At 33.9% G+C, this 23668-nt stretch overlaps 1 protein-coding gene across 1 annotated transcript; it reads right to left on the bottom strand.

The window, feature by feature from the left end:
• Nucleotides 1-6070: 6070 nt before the first annotated feature.
• Nucleotides 6071-9379, bottom strand: LOC5574738 (transmembrane protease serine 9). The gene is made up of 5 exons (XM_021841217.1): nucleotides 8674-9379; nucleotides 6995-7294; nucleotides 6740-6922; nucleotides 6475-6613; nucleotides 6071-6405 (listed from the first exon to the last, which is right to left on the bottom strand). The coding sequence occupies exons 1-5, from the start codon at nucleotides 9362-9364 to the stop codon at nucleotides 6135-6137; spliced, it is 1584 nt and encodes a 527-aa protein (XP_021696909.1). The 5' UTR covers nucleotides 9365-9379; the 3' UTR covers nucleotides 6071-6134.
• Between the last annotated feature and the right edge of the window lie 14289 nt (nucleotides 9380-23668).

Here is a 23668-nt window from a genome sequence, read left to right as displayed (position 1 = left end):
GCTTGAAGATTTATTTGACATCAAACTACTTACACAAAATGATTAAAAATTTGAGAACAATCAAATTATCACGTATAGCGAAATAGGGAACCATTTTATTCAACTGCAAAAATGGTTTATTGACAAAGAAAGCTCACAGTTAATCACTGTGGAAGTGCTCTTTAGAACACTATTCTGTGAAACATGCTTTGTCTCAGTTAGAACATAACTTCATTAAGAGAAAAAGAAAAATACGGAGAAGATTTGTGAAATGACACATCTCCCGAGCAAAGTTGAATAGCAAAATGATAACAAGTCTTGTTACCTGGTTATCATCATTTGATAACTGATTTTGTTATCACCTTGGCTGAATTAACAGCCAACATAACAAAAATGAGAACACAAATTTGTTCGTCGAATAACAAAGCAATAGCAAATTATGTTATCATTGAGATCAAGTAGATAACTCAAATTGTATCATCGTATATTTTTGAATTTTATGGTCTTAAATATATTTTGTTATCAACCTGTTATCAAAAATTTATGTCACTGATACAATGATAACAAATTTTGTTATCATTCGGTTATCATTGATAACATAATATCAAAATGATAACAGCGATAATAAAAGTTGTTATCATGTTGATATCATCCAGTTATTCGTCTTTGCTCGGGCTCCCATACTGCTTGGTAAGGGTATCTGAGGTAACATGCACCCTTGAGGCAAAACGACTCACGGTGTTATTGTAGACTATTTGCGAAGTAATTGTGAATATAAGTAGATACAAAAATCGAATCGAATCGAGGTCGAAATATGCGTATCTGTCAAAGGACACAAACTCTAGTGGAATTAAATGGTATAGTACTAAATTTGATTTTTTCATCTACTAATAGGTATTCTACTAAACATCTCGAAGATTTATTATAATTGGGGATTTTTTTTATTATCGTACAAATTGGGCCGAAGGGTCTCAGATTTTCATGAAACTTTTTCCACAGGCAGGACTCATGGATATATGAATAAAAAAAAATTGAGAAAAATTCAGGGTCGCCTATTTTTCCGGAAAACTCAGGTGGAAATTTTTTGTTTTCCCTTGACACTACTTACTTTGAAAAATCAAAACTCAAGAACGAAGCATCGTAGAAACAAAGTTTTTAAATGAAAATTTAAGCAAATTTTCTAAAAAATCCAAAAAAATATGAACTGGAAAAAGTTTTCCACAAAATTTTCCACCGCTAGGGAAATTCGTAAAGAAAAGCTGGAAAATCTATGCCCGAACTCGCGGAAAATTTTTATTAAAATATTTTTGAGAAGGAAACTTTATAAACTTCAATTCTAGTAACTTTTTGGGTGTACTTTTTTTTGTTCGTGAGTTATGGTCAATTTTGTGAAAAATGACCATATTAGCCTTTTCTTTGAAAACCCATATTTCAATTGAAGCATCAGAAAAACAAAGTTTTTTTTATCAAAGCAATTGCGAATTTTCTAAAAGATCTGAAAGAAACGATATGGGATTGGTTTTAATGAAGTATAAGTCGGATTGGATTATATTTTTCATGAAACATTACACCGTTAAGCAAAGCTGAAAAAACTGTTTCTTTTCCATTCCAAGGGATTCTTTCTTTGCTATGGAACAAATAAGATTCTTTTTATATTTTTCTTTAATTTTATTTATTCAATTATTCAGTACATAACTCACATTTTATCTTAAACCTATCTATTTTTACAACCGGGAAGATTGCCTTTGGTTGCTACCACCAGAAGATTTTCGTTTCTTTGTAGTATTAAGAACAAAGCATGCTGTATTTTCTTGGTTTTCATGTGCATCTGAGAATTCACTCGTAAAAATGCTTCGTTCGTCTTTTGGAATAAATGAATGATATTGTTTTGTTCCAGGAATTGGAACAAGGTTAGAAAATCTCTCCTGAAGTAATTTTTCAGCCTCTGTATAGTCATTTTCAGTTGCATAGATGAATTCCCAATCTTTTTTAAATTGGTCTTTCACCTTTTGCGACACAGCCCAGTCAAAAAATTGTTTGGCGTTATTCATTTCCGCTGACTTTCTAATACTAGCATCTCTAGCCATTCGCTTAATATTGCCACCGATACCATCACATGGACCTTTTCCATGTGAGGTTGGGAAAAAGTGCCATTCTGCTCTAATTTTAAAATCATTTTCATGGTTGCATACATTTTTGAAATTTGATTTATCTCAGGAAATTTATTTTTCAATCTTGATATTAGTTTTGTTTGAAAAGCATAAACTGATGTCGTGTTATGCTTTTTTATGTCAGCAATTACAACAAATTTAAGACTTTGATCGAAGATTTGTCTTTGTAATAAATTACAAATGGATGTATTGTTACTTGAGGTCGTACAAAGTAATGGCTTTGAATGTAATCTTGTATCACGCACGAATAATTTTCCGCGAAATCCATCTGACACATTATTTCTTTGTTTTCAACTTGTGATTCCTTTTTAGCTCTTATAAATTTATTTTGTTTATCTACTTTGAATTGATGCACAAGAAACTTCGCTGTGAGATTTTTCAAGTTTTCTATAAAATCATTTACATTTTCCTCTTTGTTGATAATTTCACAACGAGGCGAAATAATCCAAAAACAATACTTAACTTCTTCAACGTTGTTTTCATCTAAGCGATTGGCAACAAAATCTAATTTCTTTAATTTACAATCCCCACAGGACCTCAAGTAACAATCATCTGTACTATCTGGACATATCATTTGACTAGTCAAAAAGGTGTTAAGTTTTTTTTCTGTATTATGAACTTCAAAGCAATTAGTTTTTTCAATGCATCGACCATGAATTTCATATTCTCATGTATCATGCAAACACAAACATTCATGGCCGATGAATCCTTTGTATAAACACATTGTTTTGGTTTAAGTTTCCAGAACGATGTGAATGAGACAGATTCCTGTTCACTCTTGCAGGTTTCCAAATATTGTTTATATAAAGTATCGGAAGGGTCAAGCAAAAGGCGTTTTTGAACATTTTGGCGCACTCCATTGGGTAACTTAATAGATATGGTATCTTTTAAGCCAGGAAATGGCCGACATCCCTTAGGTAAAAATTTGAAACTATGTCTTGGACATCTGATCCATGCGAGGGTCGTCCTACTTTTGAAAGTAGTTGAATCCCTAAATTGTATTTTTTTGATTCAGTTATAACGTGTTGAGACACGTCAAAATTAGCTCTAACTTTGGCATACGACCAATTCCTAGGAAGTTATTTTAGAAGTTCAATTTGCTTGTCAGGTTCAGCTTTTGTAACAGCTGAGTTCAAATTTAATAAAACGGAATTAAAATCCTCTGTAACATCGACAATATTAGGCGGAAACCAAGTCTTTATTCTACTCAAAATTTGATTGAACTTTTCTTCCATAGAAGCATTGCGATAGTTACTACTAGAAGCATCCAAACGTGAAGATTTTACTTGAAAAGAAATTTCCAAGAATTTAGCAAGCTCTTGTATTTTTTGTACATTATTTATAGAACCAACTGACTCACCCGAGGAAGGAGTTTCCTTTGGCGACGCCAACGAAGATAGTGGTGAAACTTGTTCCTCAAACGCAATTGCTTCTGGAAGATCCGTTACGAGAGCCTTCTGGTCACCGGTAATGGAGCACTTCACGCAAATTTTCATCTTTCCCGTAATCCACCGAACTCCATTCGAATGAAGCTTACTGATGAGGCCTTGGCTGATCTATCGTAGATTTGTCCTTACTGATTTGTGGCCGTCCAGTCCGAAGGGGTTACAGCATAAAGAATTGTATTCGTAATATTGAACTTTGTCCATTTCAACAGCTTCGGGAAAACTTTTTCACTTTACAAAAATTAATAACGAAGAATATACAGCTGATAGACAACACTTGCACTTTCTCACTGCTCTTTGTTAGTTTTTGGTAAACTTATGATTCTCAAGCCATTTCAATGCTTTAAACTTGAATTGGTAAATACCTATTTGTCATATTGTCTACCCATTTATTTAACTGTCAATTTTGTAGTTACCTAACAGGAAAAAATGCCTACATTCTGATTGAAGAAAACTTAGTTTCTATGTAGTTCCGTTCTTAAGAAATTTTGTTTATGAACTTATAAATTTGTAAATATACGGTTCAAACAGCTCATCCTAGCAATATTTGATCATGTTTTAGGAACGAAAAATGAGCGTATTGAAAAATATTGTAGGATTGGATCTTATTGATCGCTCTTTTCAAATATACTTTGTTTGGAAGCTGGAATAGCTAATCGGGTTTTCATTATTTGTTTTCATAAACAGTGAAAAATGTCCTGAAAAACTGATTCCATTTCAAAAATTTCATATTTTTGAGATAATTTGAATCCGGTTCGACAAGTCGTGACGAGTCTTGAGTCATGATTTTTAAACGAAAAGGCATGTATGGCAAATCTTTGCATTTTTACAAAATTGACCATAGATCAGGAACTAAAGAAAAGTACATCCTAAAAGTTACCAGAATTGAAGTCCGAGTTCGGACATAGATTTTCCAGCTTTTCTTTATGAATTTCCCCAACGGTGGAAAATTTTGTGGAAAACTTTTTCCAGTAGGGTCAGTGTTCCCTTAGTGGACAGTCCCCTATAGTCGCACTAGTGGCTTTTTATGGCCGTTTTGCTATGAATCTTTTCAAAATATTTTTTGACATGAAGGTCAGGAGCTATTTATCTAAGTACCATTGATACACAGCTTGATTTTGTTCAAAAAATGATCGAAATAATTAGTTTTGCTTAACATTTGAGCTCCCTTGCGCCTATAGTTAACCTATTGTTCCTATAGTAGCACTACTGAGAGAAACAATTTTTTATTATACGAAATAATTAATGAATTAAGTACTTTTTTACATCAAACGAAAGCTTTTGATCCACATTTTGAAGGAAAAATATAAAAGCTTTGTAAAATACGGTTTTGATTAGTATTTTGCCAACGCCGTGATGCTAGTGCTACTATAGGAACAGAAATTGGAAATAGTGCTACTATAGGCACATGTATTCCTATAGTGGCACAAGCGATAATAAATGCAAACATATAATTTTTCTCAGTTTTCATATTTTTCCCACAAAACCAAGATAAAAAGCTTTCAGATGATGTAAAAATAATGACGCTAGCGTTATTTTTCGATTTTATACGAATATTTGTTCTTAGCTATGCGGCTATTGGTACATCGACCCTACATATTTTTTTTTTGATTTCTGAGAAAGTTTGCTTAAATTTTCATATAAAAACTTTGTTTCTACAATGTTTCGTTCTTGAGTAATGATTTTTCAAAGAAAAGTCTTATATGGCACATCTGGACATTTTTCACAGAATTGGCCATAACTCAAAAACGAAAAAAAGGTGCATTTCAAAAATTTCAGTGATTAAAGCTTATAAAATTACCTTCTCGAAAATATTTTTTTGAAAATTTTCCACGGGTTCGGGCATAGTTTTTCCGGCTTTTCTATACGAATTTTCCCAACGGTGGAAAATTTTGTGGAAAACTTTTTCCAGTTCAAATTTTTTTTTTTGGATTTTTGAGAAAATTTGCTTAAATTTTCATATAAAAACTTTGTTTCTACGATGCTTCGTTTCAAAGTAAGTAGTGTCAAGGGAAAACAAAAAGTTTCCACCTGAGTTTTCCGGAGAAATAGGCGACCCTGAATTTTTCTCAATTTTTTTTTCTTCATATATCCATGAGCCCTGCCTGTGGAAAAGGTTTCATGAAAATCTGAGACCTTTCGGCCCAAACCCGGACGGTAATAAAAAAAAATCCCCAATTGTGAATATTTTTGTTATTAGGGTCTGATAGTAATGTTCCTCAAAATACGGTTTGACAAGAAAAAATCCTCGGAAAATGTCCTTATTTTGCCAAAATATTCATGGAAACTCCAAAAAGTCAGTCCGGTTGTGCATATTACCCTAGAGACCCTTATCCCTGTTGACATTTTGCCTGATATATAAGTACTAATAAGCTTCATTATGTTTTACAATATTCATACATTGAACGTTCGAGTAAGGGCTACATACATTGTGATATTTGTGCATGCAAAAAAATAAAACAAGTGAGAAAATCCTTCTGGATCCTGAATTCAGATTTATGTTTCACCAGCAACTAGCACACAAAAATCCCGGCACCCATTAACCCCTCCCCCATACGATGCTCTCAATCCACGGGATAAACTTTTGCAGCTTAATAAATCTTATCGTCGCGCACGTGCTGTTAACCACAATCCCAACCAAATGATAGTAACCTCGTTCTATCATAACCGATGGCGCCAATAACTGATTGAAGCATTTCGCCGAATCCATTAGTGGTTTGCCCGATTCATTCATTGCCGAGTAAAGAAATATTTTACCTAAATCGAGTTCTGCTCGGGTCCACAGGCACACAAACTGGCTGCTGGAGATTCTGAAACGAGTTCGTAAGCTAAAGGGTTCGTACTAAATTGCTAAACATATGTGCAAAGTGCGGCCATACGATACGTTCCGGTTCAGCTCAATTAGTGCAAGGTTGTTTTCGGCTGGATTTCGTGCAAAGTCTGGATGCTGGTGGAAGGTCTCTATTTCGTACTGCAGCGCTCGACCTTCCATTTCGACAATAATAAATTGCTCTTTTCCTAAGTATTGGGGAGGAACGGGAGGAACGAATATAATATATTCGATCTATTATTTGCTGCTGTCTATCTTAGTGCTAACCGGTGTTCATCTGGAGCAAATAATCATTCATCACATTTCAGACTCACCTGAATAGGCAGCTTGTGAGGCTGTAGGAGAACAGCAGTCAGCCCTTGCCAGGAGGAACCGCTCGCTTATCAATACGGCGAAACAATCAATCTTACGCGTGAATGGGAAATTCCTTGAAACGTATGCCAAATACGACAATTCTCGGGATTCCGTCTCCGAACTACTGTGATATTGGGCACATTCTAGACAAATGAAACGCAAAATTAGATATTTTCTATCGCGTACAACAAAAGATCGATGATTGATTTCGATACTTTTCTCACTAATGCTGCTCGAAGACACAATCATGGTGGATGTCGTAGCATCTGAATCAGTAGTTTTTTCGCTATGGTGTGCCAGGGGCTCGATAGCTACGAAGCGGTCCTTGTTTACCATTTTCTCGATCCATTTCACGTAGCGAGGGATGTTGACGAATCCGGCCAAGCTTTCTGTCTTGCATAATGTTACGGAAGAATCTCTCAATCCCGTGAACGATACAATTCCTCGTGCAACCCAAGTTCCATTGATGTTTATCGCAAATGCTCCGCCACTGTCTCCATTGCATACGTTTGTGCCTACGAAAACGATAGATCTTGAAAGTTATGTTACTTATTTCATGTAAAAATTAAAATTTTTAACATTCTTTACATCATTGCTCATAAGCAAAATAGCAAAATATGACAAGCATTGATACGAATTACAATTTCAGATATGATTGTGCCATACTTTTGTAATGAATTTCTGATCAAATGTCTCCATCAATTTTTCAAGATGCTTCCTAAGTAATACGGAACACCTCTTATAATTTTTCCAACCTCTATAACTTCGAAAGAAGATAGAAGATAGAAGATAGAAGATAGAAGATAGAAGATAGAAGATAGAAGATAGAAGATAGAAGATAGAAGATAGAAGATAGAAGATAGAAGATAGAAGATAGAAGATAGAAGATAGAAGATAGAAGATAGAAGATAGAAGATAGAAGATAGAAGATAGAAGATAGAAGATAGAAGATAGAAGATAGAAGATAGAAGATAGAAGATAGAAGATAGAAGATAGAAGATAGAAGATAGAAGATAGAAGATAGAAGATAGAAGATAGAAGATAGAAGATAGAAGATAGAAGATAGAAGATAGAAGATAGAAGATAGAAGATAGAAGATAGAAGATAGAAGATAGAAGATAGAAGATAGAAGATAGAAGATAGAAGATAGAAGATAGAAGATAGAAGATAGAAGATAGAAGATAGAAGATAGAAGATAGAAGATAGAAGATAGAAGATAGAAGATAGAAGATAGAAGATAGAAGATAGAAGATAGAAGATAGAAGATAGAAGATAGAAGATAGAAGATAGAAGATAGAAGATAGAAGATAGAAGATAGAAGATAGAAGATAGAAGATAGAAGATAGAAGATAGAAGATAGAAGATAGAAGATAGAAGATAGAAGATAGAAGATAGAAGATAGAAGATAGAAGATAGAAGATAGAAGATAGAAGATAGAAGATAGAAGATAGAAGATAGAAGATAGAAGATAGAAGATAGAAGATAGAAGATAGAAGATAGAAGATAGAAGATAGAAGATAGAAGATAGAAGATAGAAGATAGAAGATAGAAGATAGAAGATAGAAGATAGAAGATAGAAGATAGAAGATAGAAGATAGAAGATAGAAGATAGAAGATAGAAGATAGAAGATAGAAGATAGAAGATAGAAGATAGAAGATAGAAGATAGAAGATAGAAGATAGAAGATAGAAGATAGAAGATAGAAGATAAAAGATAAAGATAGGATAGAAGATAGAAGACAGAAGATAGAAGATAGAAGATAGAAGATAGAAGATAGAAGATAGAAGATAGAAGATAGAAGATAGAGGATAGAAGATGGATTCAAACGTTGCTCAAATAAATTATTGAAATATTGGTCACATTCTAGAAGAGCTTCACAACAAAAATATCTTACTGTTTGTTAGTCCAGCGCAGAACATTCCATCGAAGATAGCCTGCGAGAAAAGATCCCGATCGCTTTCAAGGCACTCTAGAACACCGACCATTGGCAACCTGGCAGCTTTAAGTTTATCAGCCAACATGTCATACTCCGTTATTCCCCATCCCGACACTAATCCGACAAGACCTTCTCCTGGACCGTACTTTTCCTGTTCCCACAAACAGATCGGTTGTATATAATCGTTGAACTCCACAACAGTTCGCAGTAGTAACAATGCGATATCATGCATGTAAGAACTGGTAGTGTAGTTATGATGTCGATAGATCTTTTCCACTCGATGTTCCTGGGTATTCTTTGTCATGCTCAACAGCTCGTACATTCCCAGCCGTACGGAAATGCCATTGGGAACAATTTGGTAGCCATTGGGGGCAGTTGTGCAATGTGCTGCCGTTACAATAAAGCGATCAGTAATAATGAATCCTCCGCAGATATATTCACTTCCCAGTCCTTTGGTTCGATAAAGGCCAGCATGCCATGGGAACTGCCCTGGCCAGGTTGACTGTCCAGACGTTATAACGCCAATTCCATTGATCGGACGCTGTCCACATGCGTACCGATGTTGGTTTGATTTGACTTGAACTGATAACACTGCCGGTAACGTAATTGTCAGGAAAAAAAAGTTGATTCGTGTAAACTTTGCAGTCATAGCCAATCTAGCACTGAACTTGACAAACGCTGGTAAGGCACTGCTGAAGGTAGTAGGTCATTCAAGGATTCACGCATGATTATGGATTTAAGTTGATAGTTTGAATTGTAAGACTGGCGGGTGCATCTTGAACGTTTGAATCGAACAATAATACAATCGCAATGTACTAGTAACTAAAAACTAATGATAATCGCTGAGGAAGAGTTGATTGTAATAACAGGAAATACTGCTTGTCTATATGCATAGCGCAAGTAAGTTGTGCTTACCTATGTTTTATTATTACCAATTACATACTGCAACAATGTTTCAAATTCATCTGCATCGGACATTTGTCCTAGTTGTTTTGGTAAAATTTAAATCAAAACTGAACATTCTCGAGTTTGGACAATTTTAATTTCTAGAGGAAGTCGACATTCGAAATTTCACATACATAAACATATGTCAAGCGGATTCCACTATTCTGTTTGAATAGACCATTTCCGTCAAATCTAACCCCCAGTTTTTGTATTTTTCTTCGAAAGACAATCATTTATAATGAATATATACGCTTTCAGATCTTGTTTATATGCACTCCTGATTTTCTTATAAATTTTTGAAAACGCGGATACTCACCACATTTTTAAAAATAACTCGAGATGCGGCACAGTTTGTTCAACCCTATGGGTATACAGCGTGGTGATTTTGGATCTCACCCCTGCATTGGGATACTTATTTACATTTGGAAACGTCAAACCAGGTCTGTGATCAGAATGATTGAGATCCCGGTCAGGGCATTCCAGACCGGAGATCGAACGAAACTAACCTCAAACAACTTTCTTTGCTAACCTCAACTTTGCGTTTTCACCGGTCGGATCTCAATTTTTGCTGAAAGCAGTGGAATAATATGGAAAAAATGCAAATGTAGAATACTAAGAATCAATTTGTCCACCCTTTCCTCTAAACAATAACACTGAGAATCGTCTTCCAGCAGGAAAATATAACATTTCACTCCACAGATGCAAAACCCCCGAAAAAAAAACAACTATCCCTTACCCAATAGTTACAGTAATCGCAATTTTTCATTAGAAACGACTTTCGGTATCATTATTTTTGATACTCATGCCGACAAATGCCTTATCAAACTGTTGGCTGATGATCCGGAAGCTTCCGCCTTGAGTGAGCAATCTTCCGGACCATTCAAACTTCGGTGGCAGAAAAAGATCACGCACGACATCTATTCTGTTTGAATTCAGCAGAACCTTGTAACGTTCGACGGTTGCGGGAGAAGACAAAAAATAATCCGGTGGTCAGGATGGTCAACATTCTGCAGCAGAAGAGGAACCCTGGAAGGTACTTTCGACAAAAAAAACAAGATTTCATATCCTTCCTTTATTTATCCTTTGGTAAAGAATTTGCGGATTTGCTGTTACACCCGGTACTATATCAGACCGGACATTATAAACCAGCCACTCTCCTGTCTCAATCCCGAACGAAAACCGCTCCCATCAGCGAACTTATCGAAATTTTCTGGCTTCGCGTTCGGATTCCAGCAGCGTCAGGATAAAAAAAGTCTAAAATCGTCACCTTCGCGAGCCAAGGACCCGGCGTTGCGGATGATCCGACAGTTCTGCTCGCTGAAAATTTTACCTTCGCCTGGCCCACTGACCCTGGGAACCGGTGCGGCTGAGGACATTGATAACTTGAGCCAAAACGACAGACTTATCCATGATTTTGTCTGATTTTTTTTGCTCATATGTGGCCACTAGTAAAACAACACGGCGAAAAGGGATGATAACGATCTTGTAAAATGAAATGCCCATATGATGAAAGAAAACATAAACAAAAATCATCAGATGATTTCAGATTCTGTCATACCAGCTGATCAAAAACTCACCACAACGTGATGGCAAAACCATAAGGGAAAAAGGGGTCTCCGTTTTTTCGGGGTGAATTAAATTCTAGGGGACCGAGGGGTGAAGAAACGTGCCGCCAGTTTTTCATTGTTTTTCAATAGTTAGAGGCTCCAAAACATATCGGTTCCTTAGGAAAGTTTGTTTAGTAAATTGACAGAAAGCATATAAGCCAATAAAAAAATTTCACGGAAATGGTCTATTCAAAATTTTAACGAAGTTTGTTCATGGAGCACGTAGTTGGATGACATTTTCTACTTTGTAATAATAGGAAACATATATTTTTAGAATATGATCTTCAGGAAATGTTTTTCAAGGATTAAGGTGATTTTAAAACGAAGCCACACCTCAAATTTTCAAGAGCACAAGAGTTTAGAACCAAACAGCGCTTCGCATTAAAAATTTATCCCATTGGTCAGCACCAGCAAGCAAGCAAATTGATTGATTTTCAACGCGAACTGTTGTCAGATTTTCCAGTCTTGTGCACTTGAAAATTCAAAGTTTGGCTGCGTTTTATAATCACCTTAACACCCCAACACCAATCAACCCTCTTCACCGCCAAGAGCCAAACATTTTGGATCAAATTGTTGGTAAAAAGTCTATTGGCTTATTCCATCCTGCAGTTATCCATGCGATGTTAGGTGCCGGCCATGTGAAAACCAAAAATCATTTATAGTGCTGGATTTTATTAACACTCTGCGTCATGTTTTCACGCTGGGCAGCTCTGAGGATTGAAAATCCTCAAATGAAGATTCTGTTATTGCGTTAGCTTTCGTGAATTGCTGAATATAGTTTAATTAAGTTGTATTGGTGCTTTTTCAGCAAGATTTATTATTCTAACGTATCTTAGTTCATGAGAATATGCATAAAAATCTTAGACGTGGTAGATGTCAAATGATTTTACTCTCTCTATAGAGCTATTCTTCTTCTTGGCATTACGTCACTGGGACAGAACCTGCTTCTCAGCTTAGTGTTCAATGAGCACTTCCACAGTTATTCACTGAGAACTTTCTTTGCCAAAGTTGCCATTTTCGCATTCTGGAGAGCTCATTGAATGCTATTTTAATACATATGAATCTCAACAATAAGCTTGATGATCAAAAAAACAACAGCTTGAAAACCAGTGCGCAACGTACCCTCGTGTTATGGTACACCATTTTTTTCTGCTATTTGATGTTTTCAAAACTACAAAAAAAAAAAAATAAACAGTACATATTAGTGCTACAAAAACATACATTTTCAGTGCTATTTTTTGGCCCATTGATCCCTTTGCGATCCTTGTTTGGACCCGTGCCTTCGATTTTTTATTGGACCCATTAGCGAAAGCTAGCGGTGGTAATCCTTCTTGGACACCGTCTCTTGGGTCTCGTTACCTTTCTCTAATTCACTAAACATAGTTGCAACAACAAACAAAAAGAAGTGTGAATCTCTGTATTTACAACTTCCTTTCAAAAAAGTGGGGTTTAAAACGGTCACTTAACGTGGCAAGAATGGAAGAAATGACGTTTCTCCGGAATGCGTGCTTTCTTCCAAGTGTGAAATGAATGATTGTATTGAAATGAGCAATCAGTTCGATGCTCTAGACAAAATTTCCGAACACCAAATCGAAGCAGTTTCTATCCCAGGCTCTTTGATTCAAGTGAGGAAACAAAGAGTGCTGCCTATCGTGGTCAGTTGTTCCGAATTCGGGGGATTTAGGCAGAAGATCTTGAACTCCATTAGGGGAATCAAGGTTTCCTTCCAAATCGCAAAAAAGGAGACTGTTGAGTTTTGCCGGAAACTCTTAAAGATCGCGAACTTCTTCTCAAACATCTTGAAGAGAAGAAGCACAATTGTTTTACTCATGACGACAAAACTGAACATTTGTTCAAAGTCGTCTTGAAAGGTATCTCAAGTGACTATAAGTCACATGAAGAGACCAAAAATGGAATAAATGATTTACTTGGAATTTCCCCAGTCTTAGTAATCATTATGAAAAAGAGAACCCAATCTGGCATTGTTCGGAAAGGGCTTTCTCAAGAATATTATTTAGTTCACTTTAACAAAAAAGATCTAAATAGTATTAAAGCTTTAAAAAAAGCATAACTTATGTTCGATGTCCGTGTAACATGGGAACATTTCCAGAAACCTGGAGGAAATAACCAGAACACTCAGTGCCGTTGGTGCCAAAAGTGGGGTCATGGTACAAAACATTGCCACATGGATGCCAAATGCATGATTCGTGGAGGTTCTTCTCACGCTCAGGACGTCTGTCCAGTAAAGGAAGATACAGATAAGTACATATGCGCAGATTGCGGGGGCAATCATAAGTCAATGTTTTGGGCTTGTTCTTCGCGTAGGCGAGTCGTCGAGGCTCGTGCCAGGCAGATGAACAAAAATGTCGGTTGCGATAACGGTCGTTTCCGGAATTTCCCTGGTAGAGTATCGAACAATGCTCATTTTACAGTTAACGTTCGCTCGATTAGGAATCATACCCATCAGGAAGATCATAATCATGCTCATTCACAAACTAATTTTAATTATCCGACGGAATTTTTTTTTTTTTATCTTCGGTAAGTAGGCCTTGACCGGGTTAAAGGTTTTTTTTTCTGCGTTGTCATTTTTTTTCTTTTCCAGGTGTATTTCCATTCCGAAGTATTGCAGTTTGAAGGCGATTGCTACTACGTTTTTGTGATTTGAAGAAAAGGAGAAACAAGTGGGTTGCGAAGTCGAAGATTCAAATTGCAAGACTTTTTCACAAGTGTTCCCAGCCTTTGACGTTTTTTGTGATTGCTGTTGCTGTTGTCGCTGAGTTTGTATGGTGTTTGTTAAGTATTAAATTTCTTTTTTAATCGTTTAATATTGATTTTACTATTTCCTGGTGTTGATTTGGTTTTCGTTCACCCCGTCATTTTTCCATTATGGAAACTGACGGGGATGTAGTTTCTGTAGTAGATGGGGATTCGAAAGAGTCTTCATCTACAATCAAACCCATTCGAATAAAAACATATCCTTCTACATTTATGGGACCTTTTGTAGTGTTTTTTCGTAAAAAGAAAAACCTAGCAATGTCCTTCTAATATCATCTGAAATTTACAAAATTTACAAATCTGTTAAGGAAATCAAAAAGATTTCCTTAGACAAATTGCGTGTCATTTTTGGATCTCGAGAAGACGCTAATGCGCTATTAGAGTCCAAATTATTTTTGAATTCCTATCGAGTTTACGCTCCATGCGACTCATGTGAAATCAATGGTGTCATCTATGATGAATCATTGGAATGCGATGAGATTTTAAACCATGGTTCAGGAATATTTAAAAAAAAAAGCAATTTTGCCAGTTAAAATTTTGGAATGTGTTCGTTTGTCGAAAATATTATTTTCTGATAAAGGTTCCTCATACACACATTCAAATTGCATCAAAATCACATTTGAAGGCTCTGTTCTTCCAGATTTTGTTGTTGTTGACAACGTGAAATTTCACGTTCGGTTGTTCTATCCTAAAATTATGCATTGTGATCGTTGTCTTCTTTTTGGACACACGTCGCATTTTTGTTCCAACAAACAGAAATGTTCAAAATGTGGTGGAATTCATTCTCCATCAGATTGTAAAAAACTTTCTGATATTTGTATTCATTGTGGCAAAAAACATAATTTTTTGAAAGATTGTGCAGTTTTCATAGCTCATCAAAAGCAATTCAATTTGAAAATTAGGAATAAAAATAAATTATCTTATTCCGAAGTTATTAAAACATCTAATGGATTTTCGTCCAATAATATTTTTGAACCATTATCTGAAAATATTGGTATTGAGGATTCAAATCAGGAACTCAATTTTGTGTATAAACCTCCTATCAAAAGGAAAAGAATTAATAAATCAATTAATCAAAACAATAACACTGCGGAACACGTTTTTGTCTCCAGCACCAAAATACCGCTATTCACTTAATTAAGGGTTGCTGAATCCATTACCGTTTTCAGAAATATCATAGCACGTCCAGTTTTTGAGATATTGACTGTTGAAAATGCAAAAAATGACTATTTCAGCCAACTTGCATGCAAGTTTCCCAGCTTGTAAGGTAATATATTGGTTTAATTTGCCACTGAATTCAAACTTTATGTGTATAACAATACTTATCATTAAAGTTTGTATTATTTTCGATACGGTTATTTTTTGATGGTTTAGAAAATTGTTGTATTTTGCCATATAGAAGAAACGAAGAATTTTGTATGGAGACTGCAAGCATGTTGAAAAAATTGGTTTAATCGAAATTTAATCGCGCAATTTCAATCAAATTATGTCTGAAATGAAAGTTCAAGTTCTATTTTGCATGTTTGGTGGATTAGATTACAAAAAAGTATGATAAATTGTACTTTAAATTTCATGTAAACATTAATAAAAGCATTGTTTTGTACAACTTTGGCGACCTGTAGCTAAAAATTGTGACGTGCTGGAACAATTCTGAGAACGGCATCAGATTCAGCAGCCCCAAATCTACTAGAGACACATAATTTGGTTCTTGAGACACGCAAACATGTCATTTTTGTTACGCTGTGTAATTTGAATCCTCAACCATCAACATCTTATGAAAAAAACTTTCCTCCGATTAATTTATCAAAATCTCAAAACATTCCTGGTTTTCAGAAAATTAATCATGATTTTTTTGGAAATAATAGTGATGATATTAAAAAGACTAATAATAATTCTCAAAATCATGCTCATAATGATGCTGGGGGTACTATTTTGAATATTTTAGAAGATATAATAGAATTTTTGGGATTAAACGATTTTTGGAAACAATTGATTAAAAAATGTTTGCCATTTGTAGCAAGTCTATTTGAAAAATTGAATTCTTTCGGACCCCTCATTAGTACCTTGTTTTGTTCCTAATGGCTCAAATCAGTTATAATAACTTGAATATTTTACAATGGAATTGTAGAAGTATCATTCCAAAAATCGATAGATTAAAAGCCTTAATAATCAATAATGATATTGATTTATTTTGTTTAAATGAAACATGGTTAGTGAACACTAATGTTTTTAAAATTCCATCTTTTAATATTATTCGAAAAGATCGTAATATAGCATATGGGGGTGTAATGATTGGAATTCGTCAGAACATCGAATTTAAATTTTTAAATTTTTCATTGGATTTACCTCTTGAATATGTTGCTATATCTGTGAAACATAATGGATTGGAATTTTCGATTTTGTGTCTTTATATTCCACCCCAAGCAAGGTTTCCATTACAAGATTTAAAAACAATATTAAATAATATTCATGCTCAATTTTACATACTTGGTGATCTTAATGCTCATCATTTAGCTTGGGGTAGTGACATATCTGATGGCAGAGGTTCATTAATTATGGACCTTATTGATGAATTGAATTTAAATATTCTGAATGATGGTTCATTCACTAGGATTGCAGTTCCTCCTGTTCGTCATTCTTGCATTGATCTATCACTTTGTTCAAATAGTTTATCCATGAAATCAACTTGGAAAACTATCAATGATCCAAATGGCAGTGATCATTTACCTATAAAAATTATCGTTCATTTTGATCTAAATGAGCCGTTTCATCAAGAACCATTTGTTTCTGATTTAACAAAATATGTAGATTGGACAAAATTTTCAGATTTAGTTTCTACAGCTCTTATCAATTTCGATTATTCACTTTCTCCCCTTCAAAACTATGACAAATTTTCAGCCATTTTGATTCAATGTTTACATAGAGCTCAGACTAGAAAACTATGTTTGGAACCAACAAGAAGAAGACTTAATTCTTTTTGGTGGGATCATGATTGCACTGTTGCACTTAAAAATAAATCTGAGGCTTTTAAAAAATTTCGAAATTCAGGTACTAGGGACAATTATTTCCTTTATCGTAAATCTGAAGCACAGTTTACTCGAGTTATCAAATATAAAAAACGAAACTATTGGAAAACTTTTATTGAAAATCTTGATTCTGAAACATCATTAACTAAATTATGGTCTGTTGCTCGAAATTTAAGGAATTTTAATATTCCTTCTACATCTGTCTCGGAGTATTCGGATAATGGACTGATCAATTTGCTTCAAAAATTTGCCCAGATTTTGCTCCTGCTTCGATCACATTCAAAACTCATCAATTATATAATTATTATCCTGATCTTTGTAGAGAATTTTCAATTGAGGAAATGAATTTGGCATTATCTATTACCAAAAATACTGCTCCAGGTATTGATAATATAAAATTTATTGTACTAAAAAATTTACCTATTGATGGTAAATTACATTTACTATCCCTATATAATTCATTTTTGTTTCAGAACATTTTTCCCTTAGAGTGGTGTTTCATAAAAGTAGTTAGTTTACTCAAACCTGATAAAAATCCTTCACTAGTAGAAAGTAGAAGACCTATTAGTTTATTATCGTGTCTTCGCAAACTTATGGAAAGAATGATTCTTAATCGTCTTGAATTATGGGCTGAGAAAAATAACATATTTTCATCATCTCAATATGGATTTCGAAAAGGTCGTGGAACTAGAGATTGTGTAGCTCTTCTAGCTTCACATATTGAACTGTCGTTCAATAAAAAACAAGATGTTGTTAGTACTTTTCTTGATGTTTCTGGTGCGTATGACTCCGTCCTAATTGATTTGCTTTTTAAAAAAATGAATGATTTTAAAATTCCAATCATTATTTCAAATTTCTTGTGCAATTTGTTTTCCTTCAAAATAATGCATTTTTTTCATAATGGATCTTCCAGATTGGTCCAAAGTAACTATGGTTTACCACAGGGTTCTTGTTTAAGTCCATTTTTATACAATTTATTCACCAGAGACATCATTTCCATTATTCCAAATGGATGTTATTTCATACAGTTTGCGGATGACAAGGTAATTTCTATTTCTGGTCGTAGTAGAGATGTAATTCGTCATTTTATGCAAATTTGTTTGGATAATATTTATACATGGGCTCATAACAATGGTTTCAGCTTTTCAGTTCAAAAAACAAAATTTATATTATTTTCACGGAAACATTCTCCAATAAATATTGATTTGTATCTTAATAATCAACAAATTGAACAAGTTATTGATTATAAATATCTTGGTATATGGTTTGATTCGAAATTAAAGTGGAATAATCATATAATATATATTCAAAAAAATTGCTCAAAAAGGATAAATTTTCTTCGATTGATAACTGGGACATGGTGGGGTTGACATCCTAATGACATGATTACTCTTTACAAAACAACTATTCGTTCAGTAATGGAATATGGTTGTTTTGCTTTTGGTAGCGCTGCTCAAATTCATTTTTCTAAACTAGAAAAAATACAATATCGTTGTTTGAGAATTTGTCTAAATTTGATGAATTCCACCCATACTAAATCTATTGAAATTCTTGCTGGTATTATGCCCCTCAAGTTTCGCTTTCAGGAATTAAATTGCAAATTTTTGATAAATTGTTTTTCAAATGGACATCCTATAATTGATACATTAAAATCTTTGTTTGAAATTAATCCTTCTAACAGAATATTGAATTCATTTATTTATTGTTCTGCAGAAAACATTATACCAAATTTATCTGTACATTTTCATGAATATAGCATGGATGTTCATTCTTTTCAACCAATTGTTGATTTATCTTTACTTGAAGAACTAAAACAAATTCCTTGCCATGCTTATCCCCGTTATGCCCCATTGTTATTTAAACGTAAATTTATTGGGGTAGATAATGATCAGATTTTTTTCACCGATGGATCGTTAATTGAAAATGTGGCTGGGTTTGGTATATATAACTTTCAATTGGCTCATTTTTATAAATTAGAATCTCCTTGTTCCATTTTCACAGCTGAATTAACAGCTTTATATTTTACATGCAGTTTGATAAAATATTATACACCTAATGGTGTGTTCAGATAGCCTGAGCTGTATTCAAGCTTTAAATTTCATTAGCTTTAACATCAAAACCCATCATATAGTTTTATCAATAAAAGGGTTATTATATGATTTATACTCTAGAGGATTGGTTATTAAATTTGTTTGGATTCCAGCTCATTGCAATATTTATGGTAATGAACAGGCTGATTTATTGGCAAAACTGGGTTCGTGGACCAATATATAAACGCGGTATTAACTATTCGGAATATTTTACTAATTTGAAAAAACATTCAATAAATGACTGGCAATTTTCTTGGAATACAAGTGACCAAGGTCGATATTGTTATTCCATTAATCCGAAAGTTAAAGTATTTCCCTGGTTCCGACATCTTCCTGTTGGACGTAATTTTATTTGTTCTTTTTCCAGATTAATGTCTAATCATTATATTTGTAGTAGTCATTTGTACCGCATGAATATCACAGATTCAAATATTTGTGAATGTAATAAGTCATATGAAGACATAGATCATATTGTTTTTTAATGTTGTCGTTTTGATGCACCTAGAGAAAAATTACTGGAAAATATAATAAGTTTGGGTCTTGATATTCCTGTGTCAGTTCGAGATATTCTGGGAAATCATTCATTCCCTATCATGAAAATTCTATACAAATTTTTAAATGAAATTTCTTATCGTGCATGATACTGCTCGTTTGTTTTTTTTCTGGTTTTACTTTCAGAGACAACAATTTTGGCATTCATCCCATCTAATCGATTGGCTCTTTGGATACGTACTTGTGAACATTCATACTTATTGAACATGGAAGACTTCGGCTCCGCTATGGATCGATTCCGGGAGAGCCTTTATTTAATATATAAGGTACAGTGGGGGAAGTGTATCAGTGGGGTAAGTGGATCATTTGTCCATATTGAGCATAAATACTTGAATATTTTTAATGTTTTCGCACCATTGCATCGTTTTATGTTATGTTCTTACGTCCACACTGATACTAGTGCAAAACTGGTTCTACACGCACACTAACACAAGCAAACTTGTTGGCTGCAAAAATCAATTAATTACAAAATTGGTTTCCGTCAATCAAAAATCCATTGTATCTCTGCCTCAAATCGAATTCTACTATTTTTTTCAACGGCTGGTGAACATTTCGATTCTAATTCAATGAATCACAATGAAAAATATATCATTTTTTTTAACAATTACAGATATATTGGACATGGTACACTTACCCCCACTTTTAAATGGGGTGGGGTAAGTGGATCAAGTATTATTATCATTTATTGGCAGACTGCTTACGATAATTTGAAGAAGTTTAAGTACTCGCAAATATTGTTTTGTTTAACTTTTTCTCATTACTAGCTTAAATTTGTCTAATTGACTATAGAAAATTTGAATAAATCCACCCAAAATGTATTTCAATATTTCTGGTACTAGAAAATATAAAAAAATGAATATTGCAAAATTCAAACTAAACTTTTCGTGGTTTATTGAAGCTGAGTTGCAAAAGAGCAAAATATACTAATTTTCCAATTGAAAACATATTATCGTACCTTATGACCATATAAATTGTTGTAGACAGATGATAGAAATCTATTCATAAATAGAATAAGAAAATTTCAGTTTGTTACACAAAATAAATGAAACTAATATTTTTAAACTACCAGTGTTTTTCGAAAACATCGTAAGGAATAATCCTACAATACTTCAGTATTACTTATGTAATTATGTAGAAGACTTTTACCCAAATAATTCTAGCTACAATGTTTTTTTTGTTCGAATTAGTGTGAACTAATGTATTGATAATTTAAAGAATAAAATAAAGAAACTTTCAATTTTTGAAGCATCAAAACATGACATAAGTAGCACTAATGACAAGAACGAGAGCAATATCATTCTGAGTATACATAATTACACCATATATGTTTTGAGAATAGATTTTTTTTAGTGGTGATCCACTTACCCCACCATGGTGGAGTAAGTGGATCATTTAGCGCACATTTTCAAGTCCCTCATAGTCAATACATAAAAATCAGAAAAACTTAAATAATTGACGATTTGAAGTATATTAGTCCCTCATTTGTTATTCACAGAAAAAAGTTTGAATAACATTATTCACGTAAGCTGTACATAATAATGAAGTTGACTATTGATTTTTCTGTATCCACTTACCCCACGGTACCTTATTATATTATAACGTTATTCGAAAAGATTAAGAGGTTTTGTGCCTTTTTGAGAAAGATTTCACTTGAATATCACTCAAAGAGGCTTTTCCCTCTTTCAAAATTCATGAGTTAAAATAAATAAATAAATAAATAAATCCGACGGATTAAAGTCCTTTAGAATCCTTTAATTTCGAATGTATTCACCCAAGGAAAATCCTTTGCCAATATCGTAGCAGGTAATTTGAACTCCTCCCCTATTCGTACTATGAGTACCCATTCTACTTGTTTCAAATCAAATGAAAAAAAAAAAACCCTGCCGCCACAGGTAACTTCTACTCCGCCTCTTCGTCTACCTAAAATTCTAACGGAAAATCATCAGATAATGTACCCACTTCAAGTACTATGTCTGCCTCTGAGTTTATTTTTTTAACTGAACAATTGAATCAAATGATTGATGCCATGTTCAAAACCACCTGACTGAAGCAGTCCAAGTTGGTGTAAAATTGAGTAATCAAATTTTTATTGGATAACGTTTTTCTAATGGATCCAAAAAAAAAAATTAAATATTGGAATGCTCGTTCCTTGAATGGTAAAGAGGACGAGCTGTTCAATTTTCTTACAGCTAAAAACTGGATCTAAACTTAAAAAAGATCCTCACTTTTTTGTTTATCGTAATAATCGACTTGATGTGACATGTGGGGGAGTTGCAATCATCATTCATAGGCGTATAAAACATCAACTGTTTTCGTCATTTGAAACTAAAGTTTTTGAAACTTTAGGTGTTTCTGTTGAAATACTGCTTGGTAGCTTTTAAAGCTGTATATTTGCCTTTTCAATGCTCTGGACAGCAAGTTAATTTGCTCCAAACTGACTTGCGAAAATTGACTCGCAATAAATCAAAATTTTCTTTAATGCCAAACATCGGTCATGGAATACTTCTCAAAGTAATTCCAACGGCAGAATTTTATTTGATGAGTGCTCTTCAGGATATTTCTCAATTCAATACCCTGATAGCACTACATGTTTTCCTCTTCTATAAATCCATCTACGATTGATTTGGTCTTAACCGACTCTAGTCATCTTTGTAGCCAACTGATTACTCATGCTGATTTTGATTATGATCATGTCCCTGTTACATTTCAAATATCCCATGAAGCGATTCTCAATCCTATCAGCTCCACTTTCCATTATTTTCAAGCTGACTGGAATATATATGAAACGTATATTGATTCTTATTTGATGTTAACATTTCTTTACAAACTAAACTTGATATTGACAATGCTCTTGAAACTTTAACAAATTCCATTGTTGAAGCCAGGAGCATTGCAATTTCAAAATGTGAGGTAAAGTTTGAATCCGTGATTATAGACGATGATCTTAAACTCTTGATCCGTCTTAAAAACGTGAGGAGAAGGCAATTTCACCGCACTCGCGATCCTGCTACGAAATCCATATGGCAAGATTTGCATAAACAAATTAAGAAACGTTTTTCACAATTAAGAACTAAAAATTTTGAAAGCAAGCCCTTGAATAAGCCCTTTTGGAAATTATCTAATATGTTGAAAAAACCTCAGAAGCCAATACCGGCGTTGAAAGAGGAAAACAAATTATTTCTAACTAATTGCGAGAAAGCTCAAAAACTTACTATGCAATTTGAAAGCGCGCACAATTTTTATTTGGGACTTAGGGTAAATTATGTATTTTGGACAGGCTAAGGATATGTCTGGAAACGGCGATTGATTAACTGCATCAGATACATATATTTTATTACGTAACGATACTTATATGCTTAATGTCTCATTGTACTTTGAGTTTCTGAGAAAAAAAAGCTTACTAACTGTAGTATTCCTGTAGCTTCCAAAATAACGTGTTTTGGCGGCATGTCTGTTATACATTTCGGACACCAAATATACATTTTGGACACCCTCATGTGAATATAATTTGGACAGGGGCGTTATCTCAGTATACATACAATGGTTTCTTAAAAAGACGAGTGTTTCATAAAACTTTGAGAGTTTCCATGTGAATTACGCATTTTTTCACTTATTGGATGTATATTTGACTGATGCAAATTTTGAAATTTTTGCTCTCCTATGTTTAAACGGTGTCAATTATGATAAAAATCATTCTCTAAAAATTTGAAGTGATTTGGATGAAATTTGGTTGTGCACACGCCATTTGAAGTTTATATGGAAATTACTATGAAAAAGACAAAGCTTTTGTGTTCGGTCCTCTAACTACTCGAAATAATAATCTATAGAAAAGTGAACAAACTCTACTCATGTGAAATCTTCCCAGCTACAACTTTGCCGAAGACCACATTTTGATAGCACGTAAGGATAATTTGTTATTATTGATTACAAAGTCTAAACCATGCTGAGATGATCATTC

This window comes from Aedes aegypti, chromosome 2 (assembly GCF_002204515.2).
Source record: "Aedes aegypti strain LVP_AGWG chromosome 2, AaegL5.0 Primary Assembly, whole genome shotgun sequence".
Classification (NCBI taxonomy): domain Eukaryota; kingdom Metazoa; phylum Arthropoda; class Insecta; order Diptera; family Culicidae; genus Aedes; species Aedes aegypti.
The sequence above is the reverse complement of the archived record's forward strand: the minus strand, read 5'-3'. Positions and strand labels throughout refer to the sequence as shown.